General features: G+C 33.1%; 1 protein-coding gene across 1 annotated transcript in view; it reads right to left on the bottom strand.

Moving 5' to 3' along the window:
• Rcd5 (microspherule protein Rcd5) overlaps positions 1-23,196 on the bottom strand; it is a 72,265-nt gene that overhangs the window by 26,571 nt on the left and 22,498 nt on the right. The window contains exons 3-5 of the mRNA XM_075359426.1: positions 11,945-12,078; positions 6,968-7,182; positions 5,270-5,488 (exon numbers count right to left, since the gene is read on the bottom strand). Of these exons, the coding sequence (XP_075215541.1) occupies positions 5,270-5,488; positions 6,968-7,182; positions 11,945-12,078 (568 nt within the window). The remainder of the gene's footprint in view (positions 1-5,269; positions 5,489-6,967; positions 7,183-11,944; positions 12,079-23,196) is intronic.

The raw sequence follows: 23,196 nt of genomic DNA, 5'->3' as shown, positions 1-23,196 counted from the left end.
TGATTCTCCTGCATGACAATGCATGCTCCCACAATGCTCAGAGAACAGGAGAAACGCTCGAGAAGTTGGGCTGGGAGGTGTTGCCACATCCTCCTTACAACCCAGACCTTGTCTCGTCCAATTTTTATTTGTTCAATCCACTCAAAGACTTTTTACAAGGCAAGAAGTTTGACAAAAAAGTGGTACACGAATGGTTCACATAGCAAGGTAAAAACTGCGGGAATCAGAAAACTCACAGAACATTGGAACAAATGTCTAAATGTTGCTGGAGACTGTTTTACAATTAGGCTAAGTTTCATTGTCATTGAATAAATAGTTTTTTCTCTACATCAATTTGTCTTGTTAATTATTGAATGTCACTCATAATAACACTACTAAGGTTTAAAAAACAGATTATATGGGTAAATCAAATATTTATTTTTTTAAAAATTTATTTATTGAAAAATAAAAGGCAAATATAATTTATTTTTATACATAGTTTCCTGCTTTAGAAATATATTTTTTCCTGAGAAGGAAAATTTTTTATTGCAGCATTGTAGAATGAAGCTGGTTGCATCAGCAGCCAATTGTGCACGATTCCCTTCATGCCATCATCTTCAAACCATTGCTCTGGTAGAGCTTCTTTAAGCAGTCCAAACAAATGAAAATCGCAGGGCGATAGGTCCGGGCTGTAGAGAGAATGATCAAGATGAGTCCAGTGCATTTCTTCTAATTCTGAGACTGTTTGAGATGCAGTATGGGATTTGGCGTTGTGGAAGAGGATTGCCTCTCGATTTGGTTGATCTTGTCTTTTGGGGCGATAAGAAGCCTCGCTCAACAGCTCACAGTAGTAAACAGAATTGATTGTGCATCACTCATGCAAAAAATTAATGAGCAAAACGCCTCGCTGGTTGAAAGAACCTTGCCAGCTGACAGTCAAACCTTGGCTTTCACTGGGGCTGCACCTCACTTTTTATCCGTCACTCCATACTGACTTGTTTCGACTGGGGAGTGTTGTGGTGGACCTATGTTTCGTCGCAGGTGACGATCCGACTCAAAAATCCATCACCTTCTTTTACAAACCTTGCTGTAAGCCTCTGACAGATCTCCAAATGTCTCAACTTCTGATCTGCGATCAAAAGGGACACACTTTACGGAACTGCAGGTTGTTTGTGATGATCACTTAACAGCTCCCATAAATTATTCCGACCTGTTCTGCAATTTCGGATATTCTCACTCATCGATTGTCTTCAAGAATATCTCAAACCGCGTGAATGTTTTTGTCTGTAATGCTGGTCTGAGGACAGCGATTGTGTTCCTGATTTTTCACATGTTCTTGTTCTTCCTAGAACTCTTCATGCCAGGCAAACACATGAGTCCTTGAAAATGTTTTGTCCCCGAACTGTGCAGTCAATCTCCAGAAAATTTCCGTCGCTTGAACTCCTTCGCGAGCAAGAAATTTTATAATTACACGTTGGACAGTGGAGGGGTGAAACTGTTGCTCTGACATTGTGAGTGTCACTGATGAATTGGTTGGGGATGTGGAACGGCCGGTTCTCCCCACTCCTAATGATCTCACCCAAGCATACTAGAAGGGCGGGCCCAGTCCTACCAACTGTAGATGCTCAGGAACAAAAATTCCCTTTTATATTTGATTTACTCTTGTACATCTGTTGATATTTTAAGTTCCAGCAAACACAAGATTACTATGCTGTACTCATTACCTCAAAAAAATAATACTCACAAAAACACAGAACTTACTGAAAGACTTAACATAAGAGTTCATTTGAAAATTCTCAAGTTTGATTACTTGAGCTTACTACAATGCTCTGTTTCAAAGGAGAGCAAGTTTAACCAAACTTAGTTAAGAAATGGTTATAAAAGCAGCTAATCATTAACCCTACTGCATTAGCTTATATAGCAGTAAATGCTATTCACCTTGCTGCAGGATTCAATAAATGTTCACAATTCACAATTCAATAAATGTTGAAAAATTTATATCGAGTTTATAACACTCTAATAATAGCGTATGCACAAATTCAGATTGATTAGTTATGAAACTGAGTACTCCAATCTCATGAATATAATGAAGTTACTTCATATGAAGAGACGATTTCAAGACTTACTTACCTTCAAAAATTTTAATAATAAAAAAAGAATGGTCAAATGACATGTTCACAGCAAACAAATTAAAAACAATCAAAGAAGGAGAAAACTAACTTGCCTAACAATCTTACAATTCTTTCTTTAGCTAAAAGTTGGCTTGTTTATTTTATAACTGATACATACGAGGAGCATTCAAAAAGTTATCTACCTACCTTAGAAAGAGTGGTAGTGTCATTTTTATATTTCAATATAGGTCACTTGCACTTCCACACACTTGCTCCATTTAGCCTGCATAGAGGTTATGCCAGAGAAAGAAAAAAATGTTATCTTTCTCTTCAAAATACCATGAAACAGCTGCTTTTAATTCATCATTGTCATGAAAACATCTGCCCTGAAGGTTTTTCTTGAGGTTTCTGAACAGGAAAAAATTATTGCGGGGCAGGTCTGGATTGCAGGGATGGTGAGGAAGTTCTTGAAATCCACACTCCCTCAAAGTTTGCTTTGCAACATGTGATGAGTAGACTGGAGCATTGTCATGCAAAAGCAAGATACCTAACATTAGCTTCCCTTGCCATTTTTACTTTATTGCTGCCCATAGCTTCTGAAGATACTCAGATTAGACATTACCAGTGATAGTCTGCTTGTGTTCTATGTATTCAATCAACAAAATTCCCTCATTATCCCAAAAGATTGTGGCCATGATCTTCCCAGCCAATGGCTGGGTCTTGAATTTTTTGGGTATTGGGATATCCATTGTGTTTCCTCTACATGGACTCTTGTTTGGTCTCAGGATCCCAGTAATGAACCCAAGTTTCATCACCAGTCACCGACCTGCTGAAAAAATCCGTAAGATTCCTTTCACACAGCTGCAACTTCTCCTCAATCAACTGCACACAACATTGCTTCTGATGTGATGTGAGATTTCATGGGACCCATTGCGGAACTGTCTTTTGTCATGTTAAATGGTCATAATGGTTCCTTCAGACAACCCACATTCTGCAGCAAGTATTGAAACCCTAACACGCTTGTCTTCCATAACCAGTCTGTACACTTTCTGGCAGATGTTGGGTGCGGTTGCTTCCACAGGTCTTCCATTGCAGGGATCATCTTTGACGGATTCCCTGGCCCACTTAAATTGTTTGGACCAGAATTTCACTTTGTATTGTGAAGGGGCATTACCACCATACACAGCCACCATCCTACTATGGATGTCCTTCAGACATTTCGCTTCTTTGGTGAGAAACTTTATGACTAATCGATGATCCAATTTCTGCAAATCCATTGCCATATGGGTTACTAACTTCGGAGGACTACTGCATCAATACATGTAAAAGAAATTCAATCATAATTACATCATAGCACACACATACTATGAACTACATATAGGTATCAAACCCCTCTCAATATGTAACTCGCAACATCCCTAGGTAGATAACTTTTTGAGTGCTCCTCATATCATGAAATTCCTATTTCATTAATTAAGCGTTAGTTTAGTTGAAATATTTTTCTATTTTTGTGGTAACTTGGTTGTCTTTTCTGACATATTTTGTAAAAAAGGGTATATATGCAACAGTAAAATATCAGTGAATAAAATGTACACTACATACATGTTTAAAAAGAAATTGATAAATAAATGCAATTTACTGGCATTACGAAAGACAGTAAAATTAAAAGTTTCCTCATCAGAGAAATAATTCACCTGCAGGAATAAATTAAATAAATTTTGTACAAATTATGTAATGTAATTCCAAGCATTTTATTATCACTTGGGTACATATTACAAGCTTATTTTGTATTTTCTGTAAACAAAAGAACAGTCTGGTAATACTATCTTGGAATAGCTTTACCAAAAAATTTCTAGTATAAATAAAATTTCCCGATCGTGAATACAGATATTCAAGGAATGTTTTTTTGAGAAGCAGTAGCAGAACATCATCTGGTGGTATTCTTACAGAAGTTAAAATATAAATTTCTCTACCTTCACTTCTCTGCAACCATCCTTTGCCCAATAATATCGATCTTATCCTTTCAATTCAAATATTAATCCACTTTTTTAAGCAGAGCTTTTGAGTAAAGACCATTAAAAACATAAAGTTATTTCTTGAAATACACTATATTTGCTTTATCATTTTTAAGACATTGTATATGAAATTAATGAAATAAATATTAAATAATTTGACATATTATTCCTCCTCTATGAATCATGAGACCTTGCCGTTGGTGAGGGGGCTTGAGTACTCAGTGATACAGAGTAGCTGGACCGAAGGTGCAACCATATCGGAGAGGTATCTATTGAGAAACAGACTAAGAAATGATTCCTGAAAGAGGGCAGCAGCTCTTTCAGTAGTTGTTAGGGGCGTGAGTCAGGACGACTTAAACGGCCATATCAACATCACTCAGTCCTCTGAGTACTGCGCAGCTGAAAGCAATGGAAAACTACAGCTGCTTTTTTTCCAAGAAAATGTGGCTCTCTGCATTTTCATATAGCAATGATGGAGGCGCCTTCCTTAGTAAAATATTCCGGAGGTAAACTAGTCCCCCGGGTGGGGACTACTAAGGAGGGGGTCACCAGAAAATTCAAAAATAACATTCTACGAGTCGAAGCGTGGAATGTTAGAAGTTTAAAAAAGGTTGGTAGGCTGGAAAATTTAAAAAGAGAAATGGATAGGATAAATGTGGATGTAGTAGGAATTAGTAAACAAAGTGTTAGGGATGTAGGATGTAGGGGGTATACTGAAATGAAACGACTAGTACTAGATAGGGAATCTTGGAGAGCTGCATCAAACCAGTCAAATGACTGAAGACAAAAAAAAAGACATTATTTAATGAAATGTTTTGATGGGTCACTTGTATATAAATTTAAAATTGGGTGTTAATATATCAGTTTCATTTTTACATAAAGATAAATATAAATAGGGCAAAAAAGCATTTTATACTTCCTTGTACTATCATTAATCATTAAATATTACAAAAATAATGGACATACTTTAAAGAATCTTATGGTAAAAATGTAGAAGAAATATTCACATAAACATGGTTCTGGAAACATTATTAGGGTAATGAAATAATTTTTAGCTTTTAAAAGTAAATAAAATCTTTCTTTTAGGACATAACTTCTGAGATAGTTAAAAAAAAATAACAATATTTCTTGATGTAAAAAAAAAACAAAAAAAAACATACTTACTGACTTGATAGTAGCCAATAATTCTTCTTCTAAAGTACTAAATAAAGCTTTACTTTCAACATTGGCAATAGCTTCAGGATGTAAATTACGCATTGCTGCGATCGCCAATCTAGATATTGCTGGATCATACAGTAAAGCATACCATCTCTGCTGAATTTCTTGTAATGTAAATCTGCATGAAAATTTGACTCCTCGGTGTACCCATTTCAAATCATTAGTCTAAAAATAAAATTAACACCGACTTATTATTATGACCTGAGATGTGTTCAAATATATCATTCTATAGAAAAGTAAGTCGCGTGACGATGTTTGCAGTAATAATAAGCAATATACCATATGGCTGAAAATCCAGTTAATTTAAATTATGAGTGTTAAGAAAGGCATTTATAGGCCTGTATTAGATTTTTAGTTTTTTTAAAAACAAACCTAGGCGGTCAACTTTAATCCTTTATAATTTTAAGGACAGTAACAAACTGTTCATAATAAGAAATGTTTTCAAGACAAACCTGAACATTTTTCATACAATACTTTTAGACAGCACATTTTATGCAGTAATTAAAATTGTCTAGCAGTCCGTTTGAAATTATGTATAAATCAAACAGGTAAAGAATACTTAAAATTTTATCTACAATTTGATTTATGTCTTATCCATAAACAAATTTTCATTTTGACTTTCATAGATAAACACATAAAATGAACTCCAGTACTGTTTCTAACAACATCATTGAATCAATATTGTTATAAAGGATAACAGGAACTAAATATGGGAACATTATTAATAATTACAACTTAATGTAAACGTAGGTTAATTATTCATGTACATTCTGTAAATATCTACATAGGAACGGGCAAATAAAAAAACCTGATTGAGATGTTTATTTCAATATGAAACAAAACAATAATAAAATTTAAGTCCTTAAATAGTTTGTACTCACAGTTAACAAAAACAAATTACAAAATTCAATATAAAAAGCTGCGACTAACATGTTCGTGCGGTATAAGTTAACACAAAAATGACAACTAGGTATAACAGTCCAACATATTGTACCCATTTCATTTCAGTTACTAGATAATGTATAACTAGGTATAACCCAGTAAAATATAAGTCAATGAGACTGACCCACACCTTCTTTTTATTATAATGAATATGTTGTTACATTACTGTATGACCATACTAACTGGAAAACAGATGCCAATATTTGGTGTTGAATTTAACTTGTTTATCATTTTTTTATTGAATTCTTTCAGAGCTTTGTCAGAATTTAAAAAATCTATGAAACTATTGAAAGGAAAAAGTATCAGAATGGATGGAAAAAATTATTTGGAAGTGCAGTATGAAATAAAACAAATTATACTTTAACATCGGAGGTAAAAATTCATACATCAGTAATATTCCCACTATTAACAGCAAAATGAATCTGTAGTGAAAGTAAAATTCATAGCACTTTTGTGTCAATCATGAGGCTGAGATGTACAATCCCCACTTATAAAACGCAAAATCTGACAATGAAAAATAATTATTATTGAATACATAGAAATAGGCAGAAAAACAAAAACAGAACATTAGTATTCAAAGAAAAAAAATTGAACATGTGAAATACTTCTGACCAGAATAATAATAATAATAATACATGAAATCAAGTTACACTAAAAAAAACTTGCAAAGAGATTTGAATGTGTAGTACAATAATTTATTACCTGTTGTACAGCTGTTATAAGAGCCAAATCATCAGTAGGTTTCCATCGCCCGAGATCTTTAGATGCACCCTGAGGTTTACTGACCTTACCTCTTCTACGGCTGCCAGTCGAGCTAGATTTATTTGTTGAACGTTTATGACGATTATCAACAAACGATGAAGGAGAAGCAGCTGGTTGCAATGAAGTGAGTGTGTTTAATGTACTAGATTCTGAACCTTAACAAAATGATTTTTTTTCAGTTAATACAAAGATTAATAATGTAATACTAGTGCTGTGTTTAATAAAATTCACTAAAGCATCAATGTCTCAGCCAAAAATTAAACTATTATCATATTTAACCTGATAGAGTTCAGTACATTAGGAATGTCTTGGGGTGCATGTAAATCTTGAAGATAAAATGGTATAATTTTGTATAAGTGTATAAAAACGTAATAGGCACAGATTATTGAAGGTAAAAAAATAATTATGTATAAAATGTGCAGTTTCTACCTGGTCAGAAAACTGAATACTTTTGAATATTTATACAATGACCTTACATTCTATGACACTAAACCTAAAAAAAATTTATAACAAAAAAAAATCAATCCCAAATACGAAAGTAAAATGCGAACTCTTACAACCTGATGTTTCCAAATATCTGGAAAGTTTCAGATCAGAGCAAGTAGGAAACTGAAAGAATATGAAGTAGCAATAAAATCTCAATGACTTTAACTCCATTCAATAAACTAGTTCATTCAATAAATTGAAAGTACTGAAGTATTAATTGCGATGTCAACTTTTTACCATTATAAAAATGTTTTGCAGTTAAAAATGTCTTTTTGCTGTTAACCTATATCAAATAGACGAATGTATTTTCAATATATGAATATTAAAATGATTAAAAAATATAAATTTAATTATGAAAATACATGTAGACATTTAAATTTATAATCAGTCATGTTAAAGACTAAATATACTGTAACCTACAAAAATAATTTTTTTATTCTTATCATTATATAATGATAGATGATTATATATATCACATCAAGTAAGGGTAGGTGGACTACTCGTGAAAATACACAGTAACTGCTCAGCATTTGCTTGGATAAATCAAGAGAAGTAATTAAAACCATATTAATACTTACAAACAATAAATACATGAAATAATAAAACAGGGGGTTTAAGGGTGAACAATCTGTCATCTCTTAATTAAAATAAAAAATAAATATCATGTCTTTATGTTACAAGAAAGTTTTCTGATTATATAGAGAACTGAAAAAAACCACCATGGCTGACTAAGTTTATGGGGGGTAAACAAAATTAACAGCAAATCTGTAAAGTCATTGATTATTTGATAGAGGTCAGACTCACATTTTAGGAAACTCCAATAAAGGTAACATCTTACTTACAAGGCATATTCATAAAGTAAGGGTTGTTGGCTTATATTTAAATATTAGCAGGGCTGAACACAGTTTCATGCATGTAGGGCCATCTATTGGCTATTTACAAAGCCATTTACAAAGGCAGTTGTTATTTTGATTCAATAATCGTCTGCCTGCCAGTGAATACAGATCACAATGTCCACGACAATCGTTTCTCCTGCCCCTTGTGAAGTGTGTGCTGTAATTAGATTTTTGTGTGCAAAAAAAAATCATTGGGAGTTGTGTAAGAACCTACATTAATGAGTGAAGGAAAAATTAGACAATGGTATCGAGACTTTAAACATGGTTGCACAAATGTGCAATTATTTTTAAAAAGAGCGAAGTGGCAGGCCTAGTATTCAGACCAATGAAATCGCCCAGTATTCACCGACCAACACAAAGAGCAAAGTATCTGCAGTGGACAAGCGTTTTTGGACCGCTATCGACAGATGGAGATGATTTGTTCTCCCACATTGTTACAGGTGACGAGACATGGATATCCAACACCAATGTAGAATTGCAACAATAGTTAATACAGTGGTGCCACTCAAGTTCCCCAAAACTGAAAAAGTTTACACAATCTCTGTATTCGAGTCGAAAAATGTTGGCTACCGTTTTTTGGGACAAACAGGGCATCATTTTGGTTGATTTCAAGAAATGTGGATCAACAACTACAGCTGACATGTACTGTGAAATACTTACCAAACTGAGACATGCAATCCAAAATTGACGACACAGGAAACTGTCTTCCAGCATAATCCTCCTACAAGATAACACGCGTCCTCACAACGCTGCCTTAACCAAGAAGATTCAAGATTTTCATTGTGAACGTTTTGACCACCCTCCATATAGTCCTGACCTTGCATCTAGCAACTGCTTCCACTTCTTGCATTTGAAAAATGGCTTGGTGGACAACAGTTTGAAAACGACGAGGAACTCAAGACTGCCGTTTCCCAGGTGAGATGTGATTCAATCCCAGGTGGCGAACTTCTACGCAGAGGGGTTAAAGAAACTGGTGCAGCATTATGAAAAGTTCTTAGTACTGAATGGTGATTATGTGGAAGAAAAGTGAAGTAGATATGTAGTAAACTAAAAGTGTAAGTAAAAACCTTTTTTCACAAGTTATTTTTTTTTTAATGACCAACAGCCATTACTTTACGAATATGCCTTGTATTTATACTTATTTCACACTTTTTTAAAAGGTAAAAATTAAAATTGGTAAAAAATATTCCTGAATTGCTAACTTACTCTACATAAAGTAATTTTCTGGGGAAATAAAAACAAAAGACTAAATTTTTTAAGACTATTATCACTAAAAATTATATTATATTGATGTCCAAAGTAAAAATATTTCAATATGGTCACTTTGATACAGAAACAAAATTTTAACAGTTGAATGTCAGGCTTTGGTGTAAATTCAATGTCATGCGAACATTGGTGAAAGTTCAAAGCATACCTGTACACACAGGTATGCTTTAAAACAACTGTGATCAGTCAGGAATTGAATCAACGTGTAGTCCAGTTCCCTGTGCTTGCAGTCTATTCATGTCTGGAAGTCCAGGATTAGTCTGCAGGTCCATATACCTTTTATCAACTGATTCAATTTCTCCTACCAGCTGTTAACAAGCAATGCCTTCACATCCACCATACTTACCCTTTGTACATCGCCTCCCTCTTAGTAATGAGGAGATCCAGGAGTTCAGCCACTACATCAGTGGCATTGCCTGAGATGGTCCTGTAACCACAGCATACCCGAAAGGAGACAGCCTTATGCACCTAGCTAAGAAGTGCATGGGCTTTCCACCTAACCAGTTTGAAAGACCACACTGGTGTTCTGTAGAACACTTTTGAGAGCATCAACAGTGACAAGGCCCTACGCTTGAAAGTGTGAATACCCCTGATTTTGGTCATTATTCAATCAATGATGGTTGTGATTATTTTGGCTTTCTGTGACACATTTGTCCCGGGCCTCAAGAATATGACATTTTTATCTACCCATATTCTCAGGTACTTCAATGCAGGAGGGAAGACCATGTTTCTAACCCTGAATGAAATCAGAATGAACTTCCATCTACCCAAGCCCACAACCACTTGAGTCTTCTCAGATGAAAGCTGAAGCCAGATTTCAAGCAGATGCAAGATAATCTTATTTATTCCCTTGTTCCCTGTATCCATTACAACCAGTTCCAATTTAACAATCATGACCAGTGCCAAGTCATACCAGTCAGCCACACACATAAGAACATCTACCAGATAACATTTGTTGTTGAGGAGAACTAGAAGTACCATTGACTTCTTTGCTTACACTCAAGTTGCATGGTAGCAGTACTCTTGAAATCAGAGTATACCAAAGTGAAGAAATGCGCAAACAACACATGTTACTAGTAATGACATTGATATTTAAATACTCGTAGTAGAAAAGCCAAAGTAATTGCGGAAAAAGTGGAAGAATTAGGGAAAAGTTCCAAAACAGTTGTACTCAAAATGAAATTGAATGAAAGATTGGGGATAAATTACACACATAAGCTTGAAGGTATGTGAAAAATATTTAAGGAACTAATAGTAAGAAATATAAAAGAAAAATATAGTAGGAAAGAAGTTCAAGGAAATGTTAAATCTATTAAATGGTATAAGTAAAACCAGAATTAAAAGAGAAGCAAATGGTCTATATGAATTAGGGCCATCTAATAAATAAATGCAAAAGTTTGTGGTGGATGGGTTTTGTCTGTTTGCAACAGCATCACATAAGAACCAACTGACCGATTGCTTTCAAACTTTCAGGATACATTCATGTTATCCCAGGAAAATTTCAAGCCATAGAATGAGGTCCTAGCCCCCTTCGGAGTGAAGTTTTGTAATGTTTTATAAAGTCTGTATACTTTAATTGTTATTTATCAGTATTATTCTCATAACCAAGGGGATAACAACTGCAGTGGGGTCCAGATGGACTGGCTAGACACGAAAAGCGAACAAAGTGAGCTCTGTACCAAACATACTTAAAAAAACACATAATCATTCTTTTACATAATGGTACCACCCGTCCTAATTCTTACAAACCCCAAATAGCTACTGAACCCAACAAAACTGTCTCAGGGTGAGCAATGCAAACCTGCAGAAATGCTAGTAATGAATAAATAATATTGATAAATTTCTTTCCTTATTAAACTTGGGTTATATATAGTATTGTACCTGATAATTCAATTTAATAAATTATATGGTAGTTTTATTAATTCTTTTTTAATTTTTCAAAGTCCCCTAGGATTTGCTAAAACAGAGATCACAAAAAGCTTTTTTAATAGAATTAAATAGACCTATTGCAGGTTTATACTGAAAAATATCTAAGAATGAAAAATTATTTTGATGCTGCAAGCTATTTGACTAGTTTGATGCACTGTTGCATTCTTTTTTACCTGAGCTTATTTTTAACCTTTACAGATTTTAATTAGCACCTATATTCTCAATTATCTACTTTATGAAAGTTATTCTTTACTTATTATTTTTCTGGGGCTTACTCAAAGGCACTTGTTTACTGTAAATGGTGCTATAAATGATAAGCAAAATAAGAATGAAAGAATACCTGAAGCAGGATAGGTAGCTGATTGGGTTCTTGTCCTTGTTATTTTTTGTCCAATATTTGTATTTCCCCCAACATTGAGGCTTGATTCTACCAGTTCGTCATCAAATTTTCTTCTTTTAATCGACCTTGAACTGCTGTAAATAAGAAAAATTCCAGTTCATAAACAACAATAAAATAAAATAAAACAAAACAGATACATGAGCGTTTCGGTAAGGTGAAAATAAAGCGATACATAATTTCAATCCAGTAAGTTGCTATTGCTAAAACAAACTTTATGGATAGCCTGTACAAGACAGAAGCTGCATTTGAAACTAGGTTGGTACAACATTGTTTAAGAACAGTATTTTATCTTAGCCTTATTAGATAAGTTAAAAGAAAAGTAGCATTCTTCCAACACTCTTTCATATATGAAGCTGACTGGTGCAACTAATAAAACAATGACAGCAGGTAGTACATAGATGTAAGAAAATATGACATTATTTTGTATTGCATTGGCCTCCGTGGCACGAGTGGTAGCATCTCAACCTTTCATCCAGAGGTCCTGGGTTTGAATCTCTGTCAGGCACAGCATTTTTCATATGCTACATTTCCATATCCCACGCATGAGCTTCAAGCTTATGTGGTGACCAAATTTTGATATAAAGATATGATACTTAATAAGTGACATTCAAATACAATTTTAATAACCATACTGACCATATTTTATGGAATATCATCATAAAAAAAAATGGCTGACAGTTTTTGACTCATGGCTGTACTGCTCCAACTGATATTATCAATGCTGCAGCTTACCTGTGTACCACTGCTAGCTAGTGACACAAGAGTGTACCGCACTGCCTGATTATCATCACTTTGGCTCACCAATGTGCCACTCCATATACAGTTCTCATAGTATCATGTTTTACTGCATGTCCATACTGGTTAACAGAAAGGACATGGCAGCGACACATCTACATACCAAATCATCTTAGTCAATCACTAATTCCACTGTAACATCCTGAAATTTAAATTTAATTTGATTTAATTATATATATATATATATATATATATATATATATATATATATTTTACTCCCTTTAGAAATAGCAAATTTCAGCCCGTCACCTGAATTACTACACCATAATTTATTTGTATGTGAGAAGATAAATGATTCATCAAAATATATTATCGACCTGTTTTCAGTTCTAAATTTTTTATGGTAGTTTGACACTAAATTCATTTAAATATTATCATGTCGCTCAGTGAGGACCTTCCTGCTAACTTCCATTTTTCTCTACCTACTGCCCAATTATTTTCTTATATTTCACAAACTTGTCTCTTTTCCTGAATAACCAGTGGCATCTTTAAGCACTAAAATTATCTTCATAGTCAGCAGTGGTTAATGAATTTCATTTATAATCCATCTCACCACATACTTTTCAACGTTATCTAGTCCCACTGCAGGCATTTCATAGGGTTTGTATTTTATTGGAATAGAGAAAGAAGAAGTCTCGGCTGGATTTTTGACTGATTTTTCTGGTAACTACTTTTTCTCTTCCTCACCCTTTGGACTTGAGATTGTGACACCCCACACACAGCTGCTGTTCTTTCTTCATATTTTTTAACATGAATCAGGTATTTATCTTCTTTTTCTGCCTTCAGAAATCAATCCCCTTATTGTTTCATAATCTCATACACACACTATTTACTATTTCCTGGGTCTGCCATTTTAATTTCTTATTTTTTACAGCGGACTTCAGTTCACTCATAATTATAGAATACTAAAAATATACAACCGATCATAAAATATGATTACTTTTGTCAATCAAAACTTGAATAAAAAAAGGGGAATTTATACAAATGCTCTTACAGGATCAACAAACACAGGAGAACTAATTAATTTGATTACATTCAAGCATTCAATAACTTAGGCTTATGGGTAATTATTTATTTTTACATTGGCCTGCCTCTATTTGAAAACTATGAGAACATAGTAAACAGTATAGTTGTTTCTTGATATGATTCTAGAAAAGGTTACTCATTTCCTGAGTTATAATTCCTGGTTTGTGCATGATTATTTTTACAATAAATAAAATCGCAAAAGATTATAAAGCATGTTTATATATGTCAGACAATTATAATGTTAATTAATTTATCATTTAGTGATTGTCTGCTGATAAAATTATAAAAATTGTTGAGAACAGGTCTACATGTTTATAACAAAAAAAAAATATATATATAAAAACATAAAAAATATATCATATAAAAATATATCATAACATTTCTTTTTATGGTAAAATACTTAATTACTTATAAAATTTAAACAGCTAAATTATAAAATATTTAAAAATATTTCCATAACACCATCCAGTAACATAAACTAATAAGATGTATTTACAAGAAAGCAATTTGTTTCTGCGCATGAAAACTAAACTGGATGTTTTCAGTTTGAATAACAGGCATAGAATTAATCATTGTAGACCAAATTTTAAGATTCACTGCAGCAGCTATAGCAATACAAATGCAAATGTTTATTGTATTTTACAATTTTTATGCATTTTTACAACTTTTTTCATTAATTACTAATTTTGCTTTCAATTTTCCATTGTTTTATTATTTTTAAACATTTACATTTTTTTAGTGTAACCATTTATTATCATATTTTTATTACTTTTGCATTTCATAATTAGATTAGAAGTAAATAAAAATAGTTAAACTGTTTGCCTTGTTATTGTATGTTGAAATAAAAAGTGCTTTCTGAATGACAAAAGTCCAAATGAGCACTGGTACATTTTACAGATATTTTCACTAGCTGAATGTACTGCACATATCATTCTAAAAGAGACCATATTAGACTAACTTCATCATTAACTTTTTCAGATCATGTAGCCTTGGAACTAGTTATGTGCAGCGTCAGTATTAAAACGCTGTTACAAAATCATTTTATATGGGATCTAAGTCGGTTATTTTTTTTATATTCACAAAGGAATCAGTTTTATTAGACAATTTGAACGACGTTTATACAATGTAAAATGTTTTATTTAGACTAGAAAGAATATAGCCCTTTGTTTTCAGAAATGCGCTTGTGTGTGTGTGTGACTTGTGCATTATAATTGCTACGAGGATTACAGATTTATTTATTATTTACAAAAACAGCGTATCTTACTAGCAAAATATCAATGTATTGAAACACATAATAAATTATGATATACGGCACACAAAAAAAAGGAATTTGTGGTCATAAATACATCACTTTTACTTGAGGTCTATAAATATCTTTTCTGACAAATGATATCGGTAAACATGTAACACACATCGATTAGTAATGAATAACAGTATACAGTAAAAATGTTTTTTTGTCAATCTGAATAGCCTTTTGAGTGGTGGGTATTTTTATAAAACGTAGTTTTCTGAATCTACTTTCACTTATACTAACATATGTTACTAACTGCGATTTATGACACGGGTTTTTCATCATATTTTGCCCAATTTTCAACCGATTTGCTTGAAAGTATTATTTTTAAAATCAGCAAACTGTTTCATAAATACAACAAAAAAATTTCGCTAATAAAAAACGCGGTAGAAATGCGCAAAAAAATTCTGCAATTAAATTATCGTAATTTTTGTACTGTTTCAATTTTTTTGTTGTTACAGGCATAAAAAATATCCAATCGTAACGCTTTTTTTTTCAGAATCTGTTAAATCTCTTTAATATACTGTATTTATTTGAAATTTTTTCACAAGAGGGTAGCATAAGACTATGAAGGGAGGCAGGCAATCAGACCAACATATTTTCACGCAGCGCTAATCAACCGCGGATCATTGTGATGGGAAAAGGTTAAGCACACCAATGTGCCACGACATCCTACAACAATCATAGGTAACATACCTTGGCGGCGCAGCCGTCCACACCAGCGGAAGCCCCAAGGTGAATCACAAACAATACCAATATAATAATGGCACAATGCCAATGCGCCATACCTCCAACCAATCCAATGGCTAAGCCGGAACCCTAGCCACCTGGGATCCTACCACGATCAAGTTCCTTGATTAAACTCCCTCTGCAGACCTACATATCACAAGAGCACAAAGAAAACCAGCCACTATAGACCACTCCTCACAGATCATCCAGATAATATGGAGATCCAGAAAGGGATACTCTGGTACACCACAGTACCGCAATGGCGGCAAAATGTTAATCTCTCAGTTATGAATTATCAATGTGTTGATGGAACTGCAGAATCCAGCACATGGCTGACTACACATTATATGAGGATCGTTCAGAAATTTCTAGGCCTAAACAAAGAGAACACAAAATTTTTCCATAATTTTTTTCCAACACTGTCACCTCAACAATTTGATACATTTAGATCAATAGCTTTCCAACCTTACAATACTAATATCATCATTATAATTCAATTTCTCCAATTCTGCAAGAAAAGTGGTTGTCTCAGCTTTTACCTCATCATTCGAAATGAATCCTGTAAGCCATTTCTTCAGGTTTAGTAAGAAGAAAAAATGGTTAGGAGCCAAATCTAGATCACATGAAAGCTTAGGTCAGAGCTGCAGCAAAAATCGAAAACAAATGTGCAACCGCATTGTTGTGAAGAGCACTTTTTAGCTAGATTTGCATGTTTGGCTTGATTAGCATCCTTAAATTGGTACAATAGGTCAGTGTGATACTCTCCAGTGATCGTCCTGTCTTTTTCCATGTAGTCTATGAATATCACATCGTGAGAACCCCAAAACATCATAGCCATGACTTTTCTTATAGAGGAACAGTTTTTTTCTCTGCAACACTTTCACCAGCTTCCATTGCTTGGTCACTGGCTGTAATTGTGAATCCATGTTTCACCTACTATTAAAAAACATCAAAGAAACTAAGTGGAATCACATTTAAGTAAGTCTAAAGATCCTTAAAAAGGGTTTAGTCAAATGTGTTTTAAAATATCAACTGTTAATAAACACAGCACCCAGCAAGCAGAAAGGTTTGAAAACAGAATTTAATTCCATCAACTGGGTAACAGAATGGTAGAATTTCAGTTATTCACCTGGAGGTTGCTGAGTTTGAATCCCAGACAGCTATGACATTTTTCATACACTATAAAAATTTCCATTCCATATTCCAGTTTAAGCTTATATGGTGAATAAAATCAAAAGGAAAAAAGAATTTATAAACAAAGTGATTCAAGTTAAATAATTTAGGAACTAATTCTAGAACTTGAAATACAGGAAAAAGTACATACAAACAACATATGTCTAAAAAAGAACTTTGTTATTGAGTTAAGGCTAGTGAAAAATTTTGTCCTGATTTCAGTTCCCCCAGATGTAAAGATGTAATACTGAAATTTTTAAGAAATTATACTTAACGGTTTCTTTTTTTTTTTTAACCTGAAAAATCAAATACAGGGGATATTCAATAATTAAAGAGACAAATTGATGTAAAAATGAAACAAACAGTTTGTAGGAGAAGTTTTGTACTTTCATGACTTTAGGTTGGCATTACTATGATGAACTGAGAACAGGTGACAGATAAAAATTGTTTTATTTATAACCTCAATATTGCATTTAATAATGGCGTGTCCGCTTGAAGTTTCCACATTAGTTGAACAACATTCACTGATCCATTTTTTTGCTTTCTGAAGGTGAATAACCTGCTAAAATCTTTTCTTGAATGATTTTATAATATGGTGAAAGTTGCATGAACCACGGAAATTTTTATAAGTGGCTAGAACAGTTCAAAAATGGTCGAATCTCAGTGACTGATGAGCAACATCCTGGCCGGCCACTTGAAGTGTCAACTCCTTCGCTTGAAACCCGCACTGGCGACATTATTCATGAAGACCAATGTTTTACAGTTGAACATATAGCAAAAACAGTTGCAGTAAGTGTAGGCACAGTTCATAATGTTATCAGTAACAAGGTCAAGTACAGCAAAACAAGTGCAAGGTGGATCCTGAAAGAGCTAACGCAACAACACAAGGAAACAAGACTTAAGTGTGTACAGACTTGAAAGAATGCCATGAAAGGGAAGGTGACCCTTTTCTAAATAAGATTTTAATGTGTGATGAAACTTGGGCTCATCATTTTGAACCAGTCCAAAAGACAAAGCATGGAATGGAAGCACACCAGCTCCCTGTCCGAAAGAAATTCAAAACGCAAGCATCAGCAAGAAAAGTCATGTTGACCATCTTTTGGGATGCCCAATGGTGTCATCTTTTGTGATTATTTGAAAAATCAGCATACAACAAACAGTGTCTACTACTCAGACATGCTGAAAAAAAACGTAAAGCCAGCAATGAGAGAAAAACGTCGCATATCTCAAAGAAAAGGCATGATATTGCTACATGACAATGGTCGCCCTCACACCACTCAGTTGACCCAAGAAACCATTGAAAAAATGGGTTGGGAGATACTACCACATCCTCCCTACAGTCCAGATTTGGCTCTCTTGGATTTTCATTTGTTTGGTCCACTCAAGGTGGCATTACGTGGAAAAAAGTTCAGCAACGAGGTAAACGAATTTGTGGGAAAAGTGACTCAAACAATAAGACAAAAGACTTCTTTGCATCAGGTATAAAAAAAACTAGTTCATCATTGGGACAAGTGTATTAATATTGGTGGGGATTATTTTGAGAAGTAGTAAAAATCTTATTTTGAAAAAATAGTTTTTTTCTACATCAATTTGTCCCTTTAACTGTTGAATTTCCCTTGAACATCAGGTCCCACAACTTTTCTCCCACAACTATATCTCCCCAACTTTTCATATGAAACATAAGAAAAATTTGGTAAGGAAAAACAAGTCTTTTTAGGTTTGAAGTATAATGACTTAGTCACTAATAAATGTATAAATTTTAATAACAGAACATGTAGTATTCAAAGAAAACTGATGTAATAAAATCTACGAAGAACAAAAAAAATATCAACTTTAATTATTAAAAACAAATCAGAACAAAACTTAACAGAAAAATATTGTGAATTTGTAAAATTAAAAATAGCTGCTTTTAGTAATGTAAATGTAGATCTTTGAAAAATTAAAATACTTTTTATTTACTTGAAAGTATATTCCAATTTGTTTAGACCATAAGAAATTTTCAAACTGTAAGAAATTCATTGTTTAAAAATTCCAGATAATTTTTCTGTGACACACTGTTCTAGTATGAAAGGACATATCAGTTGCTATCATGCTCAGCCGAACGTTCATTAAAAATTGTTGATTCAATTATATCATTCAGGTTTTCTTCAGACCAACAATGTGAATTCTGTACATTGTTTATGTCATTACAGGTAAAAATAGCTTCATCTGATAATAATATGAATAGAATTGGTGGTAATTATTGTTAAACCACTGACAAAACTGCAATCGTCTGGCACTGTCACCAAGTGACAGTGCCAGACATATAAGTGTTTTTGGACATATGTTTACATGAACTTTTTTCCTTATTTCAAGCTCTACAATCAATTCCCAAATTATTTCCAATTTCCATTTCCTCCTAAATCACCTTCTGTATGTGTGTATATATATATATATACACACACCAAATTTCACAGCAATCTCTCGGGAGATGATTCTACAGCCAAATATAAGAAAAAAGGTTCATATAAATTTAGGTTAGAAGACAGTTCATTAACAAGATTCGATTTATGAAACATTTAGCCCTGCTTTCTGCTCCCACTGTAAAATTAAACCATACTAGAATTCCTGGGGTACAAATTGTGGGGTAAATTTAATGCTTCCTTATGGTTTTTGACCTAAGAAATTGAATAAAAGTGATCCCAAATCTCTATCTAACTTAGGTTTTAAGAAAAACAGAGTAAAATAAAAGAGATTTTGTCAGAAAATGCACTTTTTTAGGTTGGGAAAAAAATAATTTTAATTTACCAAGAAACAAATAAATTTTCTAATTAACTTTATAGTGAATTTAATTCTGAGAAAACTGATGTAAATAATCTCTATTAAAATTAAACATAAATTTATGAAGTTCAATTTTATTTTGAAACAAAACAAACAAACTGGATCGGAAAAGTGATACGATTTTAAAAAGAACAATTTACATACAAATGCTAAAAATTATAAAAAGAAAATTTGAAAGACATCCTTTTAAAACATATTAAAAATTTATATTTTTTCATAGGTTGGCAATAACAGCTGATCAATTAAGTTTAGTGTCTAGCATTTGAACATTCATTTGAGCAGTGTTTAAGCTGTTATTGTTCGTTTAGTCATTCACAATCAGTGATACCACAAATTTGTTTCCATTTGGAGAGTTGACAGACATGTTGTTAATTTATGGTAAAAATAGATTGATGTTGTGCAAGAATACCAGGAAAATTATCCAGATAAAAGAGTACAAGATATATAACATTTCAGGCTTTGGAGAGGTGAGTTCAAGAAATAGGTATGTTTAAATCACGATTTGATGCTAGTTGTGAATGTTTTGTGAGGAATGCCAATGTTAAAGCAATACTGAATGTGGTACAAGGATCTCCCACCTCAAGTACCAGAAGGTGCATCACTTTCATGTTTCACAGTCAAATGTGCGGTGAATGTTATGGGAGCAATAAATATACCCATTCCTTACAACACAAAAGAGTTATTACCAGCTGATTTTGATAAACAGAAGAGAAAATGTGAACATCATTCCGATTCTCTAAGTAATATTCTAATTACTGATGAGACCTGTTTTACATGAAATGGCATTGTAAGTTATTTAAACACTCACATTTGGGCAGAAGAAAATCCCCAAGAGACTGCTACTAGTCATTCCCAATACACTTTTTTGTTTAACGTGTGGTGTGAACTTCTTGGTAATAATCTCATAGGTCTTTTTTACTTATTGCCAAGGCTCAATGGAGAGCAATACTTGCATTTTTAAATAAATCTGATGGAATTAAGTAAGCAATGGATTGGTCAAAATGGAACAGTAAAACGGCTACCTCGATCTACTGACAGCAGATTTTTTTCTTTGGGATTAGATGAAGTTGTTAGTCTATTCCGCTCATATTGCACACAAGAAGAATTGAGACATCATACAATAGAAGCTGCAACTACCATTAGGAATAATAATGATGCCATTACATGTGCCTAAATAGCATGGATTCACCACGCTGAACTATACATTGAATAGAATGGTGGCCATATTGGAAAACTGCTTTGAGGAAATGTTTGCAACTTTATCAAGTAAAAAGTTGGCAATTTAATAATTTTGGAAAAACCAAACAATATATTATTTTTAAATCTATTTTATATTCATTTTTTTCTGTTATTAATAAGTATTTGTGTTTATATACATTATGTTGGTTCAAACATTGATGAAAATTATTCTGTTTAGAATAATCATATGTCTTTTCTGATCCAAAGTTGTTTGTAATTAAAGATGAACTTCTCAAATTTATGTTTAATGGTCATTATTTACATCGATTTTCTAAATGTTAAATTCTCTACAAAATTAACTAGAAATTTTTATATATTTATTGGTAAATTAAAAAACTTATTTTATTCCAACCCTAAACGTGTATTTTCCGACAAAATCTTTCACAGTACCCATTTTTCTTAGAAGTTTATGAGATAGAGGTCTGGGACCACTTTTATTCAATTTCTTTGATCAAAAACCATAAGAAAGTACCAAATTTATCCCTTGATTGTTTTTATTTTTAGCTATAGAAACCATCTCCTGAGAGATTGCTGTGCAATTTGGAATCATCTTGTGTGTGGTGTGTGTGTGTGTATATATATATATATATATATATATATATAAATGGAAAAAAATGTATTCTCCCTGTAGATGGCTTTAGGATTGTATAACTAGCAATATTAATCAAATCTTTTAATAAGAGGTCTGTTCAGTAAATAATCGAATATTATCAATTACATGCCAATGGAGAAATTTAGTGACGTAAGGTTGGTAGCATTGTGTTCCGCATAACCTCCTTTGTAACCGCATTTTCTTGGATTATTGATACTTCATTTAGTTTTTGGGTTATTTTATTTGAGTGTAACATGTTAGTAGCGATTGTTCTAAAGTGTGAATTTTGGGAACAATACAATGTAAAATTTTGCATATAACTGAAGAAAACTTAACAGAAATATTTTAACTTTTGAAACAAGCTTACAGAGATAATTCTCTGGATCATACGCAATGTTACGAATGGTTTTCACAATTTTAAAAGTGGTCGTCAGTCAATCATGATGACCCTCGACCAGGAAGGTTTTCAACTTCAACTGTTGATACCCACATTCAAAAAAACAATGATCTGGTGCATGCAAATCGCCAACTGACTGTCAGATATCTTGAAAAAAAGGTTAGTATCTTAATTGAATCATCATGCCATGACATTTTGACTGAAAAATTTAACATGCAAAGAGTTGCAGCAACATTTGTTCTTCATTTGATGATTGAACAGCAGAAAGATCATCATGTGGATGTTTGTCGGCAACTTCTTGAACAAAGTAGTGACAATGAAACATTCACGCAAAGGATGATAATGGAGACAAAAGCTGGGTTTAAGGCCAGCATCGAGAACAAAGTTCAATCATCACAATGGACTGGTAAAGGATATTCTCACCTCAAGAAAGCACATCAGTGCTTAAATACAGTGTCTAAGCGATGTTCTCTATTTTTTCGATTTTAATGGAAATTCTTACCTTAAGGTAAAACAGTAAACCGTGCATACTGTCCAAAGCGTTTTACAATGGTTACATGAAAAAAAATCTCCAAAAAGAGACCAGAGATGAGGAGATAACTCACAGTTCCTTCAACATGACAATGCACCCGTACACTCAGCTTTGTCAATTTGTACCAAAAAGCAGATAACTCTCTTTCTTCAGCCTCTCTACTCACCAAATAATTCAAAAGTATTGTGTCTTGATAAAGAGTAAAAATAAAGAAGAAACTCTATACATGTTAAATTTTACTATAAAATGAGAATGCAATTCAGGCTGCTAAAAAAATTTGTGATGTTTATAAATATAATGCAGTATCAGAACTTTTGTCACAGAACTGGTTGGTGCATTCAATCTGAAAATGTTGACGTCCAATGACACAACTCACTCTGATCAGCCAGCCAGTGACTGAAAAAGTCCAAGAAATCATGAAAAAAATTAAGCAAAACCAGCACATGACATGAGTAATGAACTTAACATTGACTACAAAACAATTTTAAACCGTTAAAGAAAACTTAATGCCACATGATTTCACAATAAAAAATTTAATGGATCGAATTTCTATCTGAAAATTGTTGAACATCTGAACAAAGTTGAATCATTTTTGAAA

This window comes from Lycorma delicatula, chromosome 3, assembly GCF_047948215.1.
Source record: "Lycorma delicatula isolate Av1 chromosome 3, ASM4794821v1, whole genome shotgun sequence".
NCBI classification, from domain to species: Eukaryota; Metazoa; Arthropoda; class Insecta; order Hemiptera; family Fulgoridae; genus Lycorma; species Lycorma delicatula.
The sequence above is the reverse complement of the archived record's forward strand: the minus strand, read 5'-3'. Positions and strand labels throughout refer to the sequence as shown.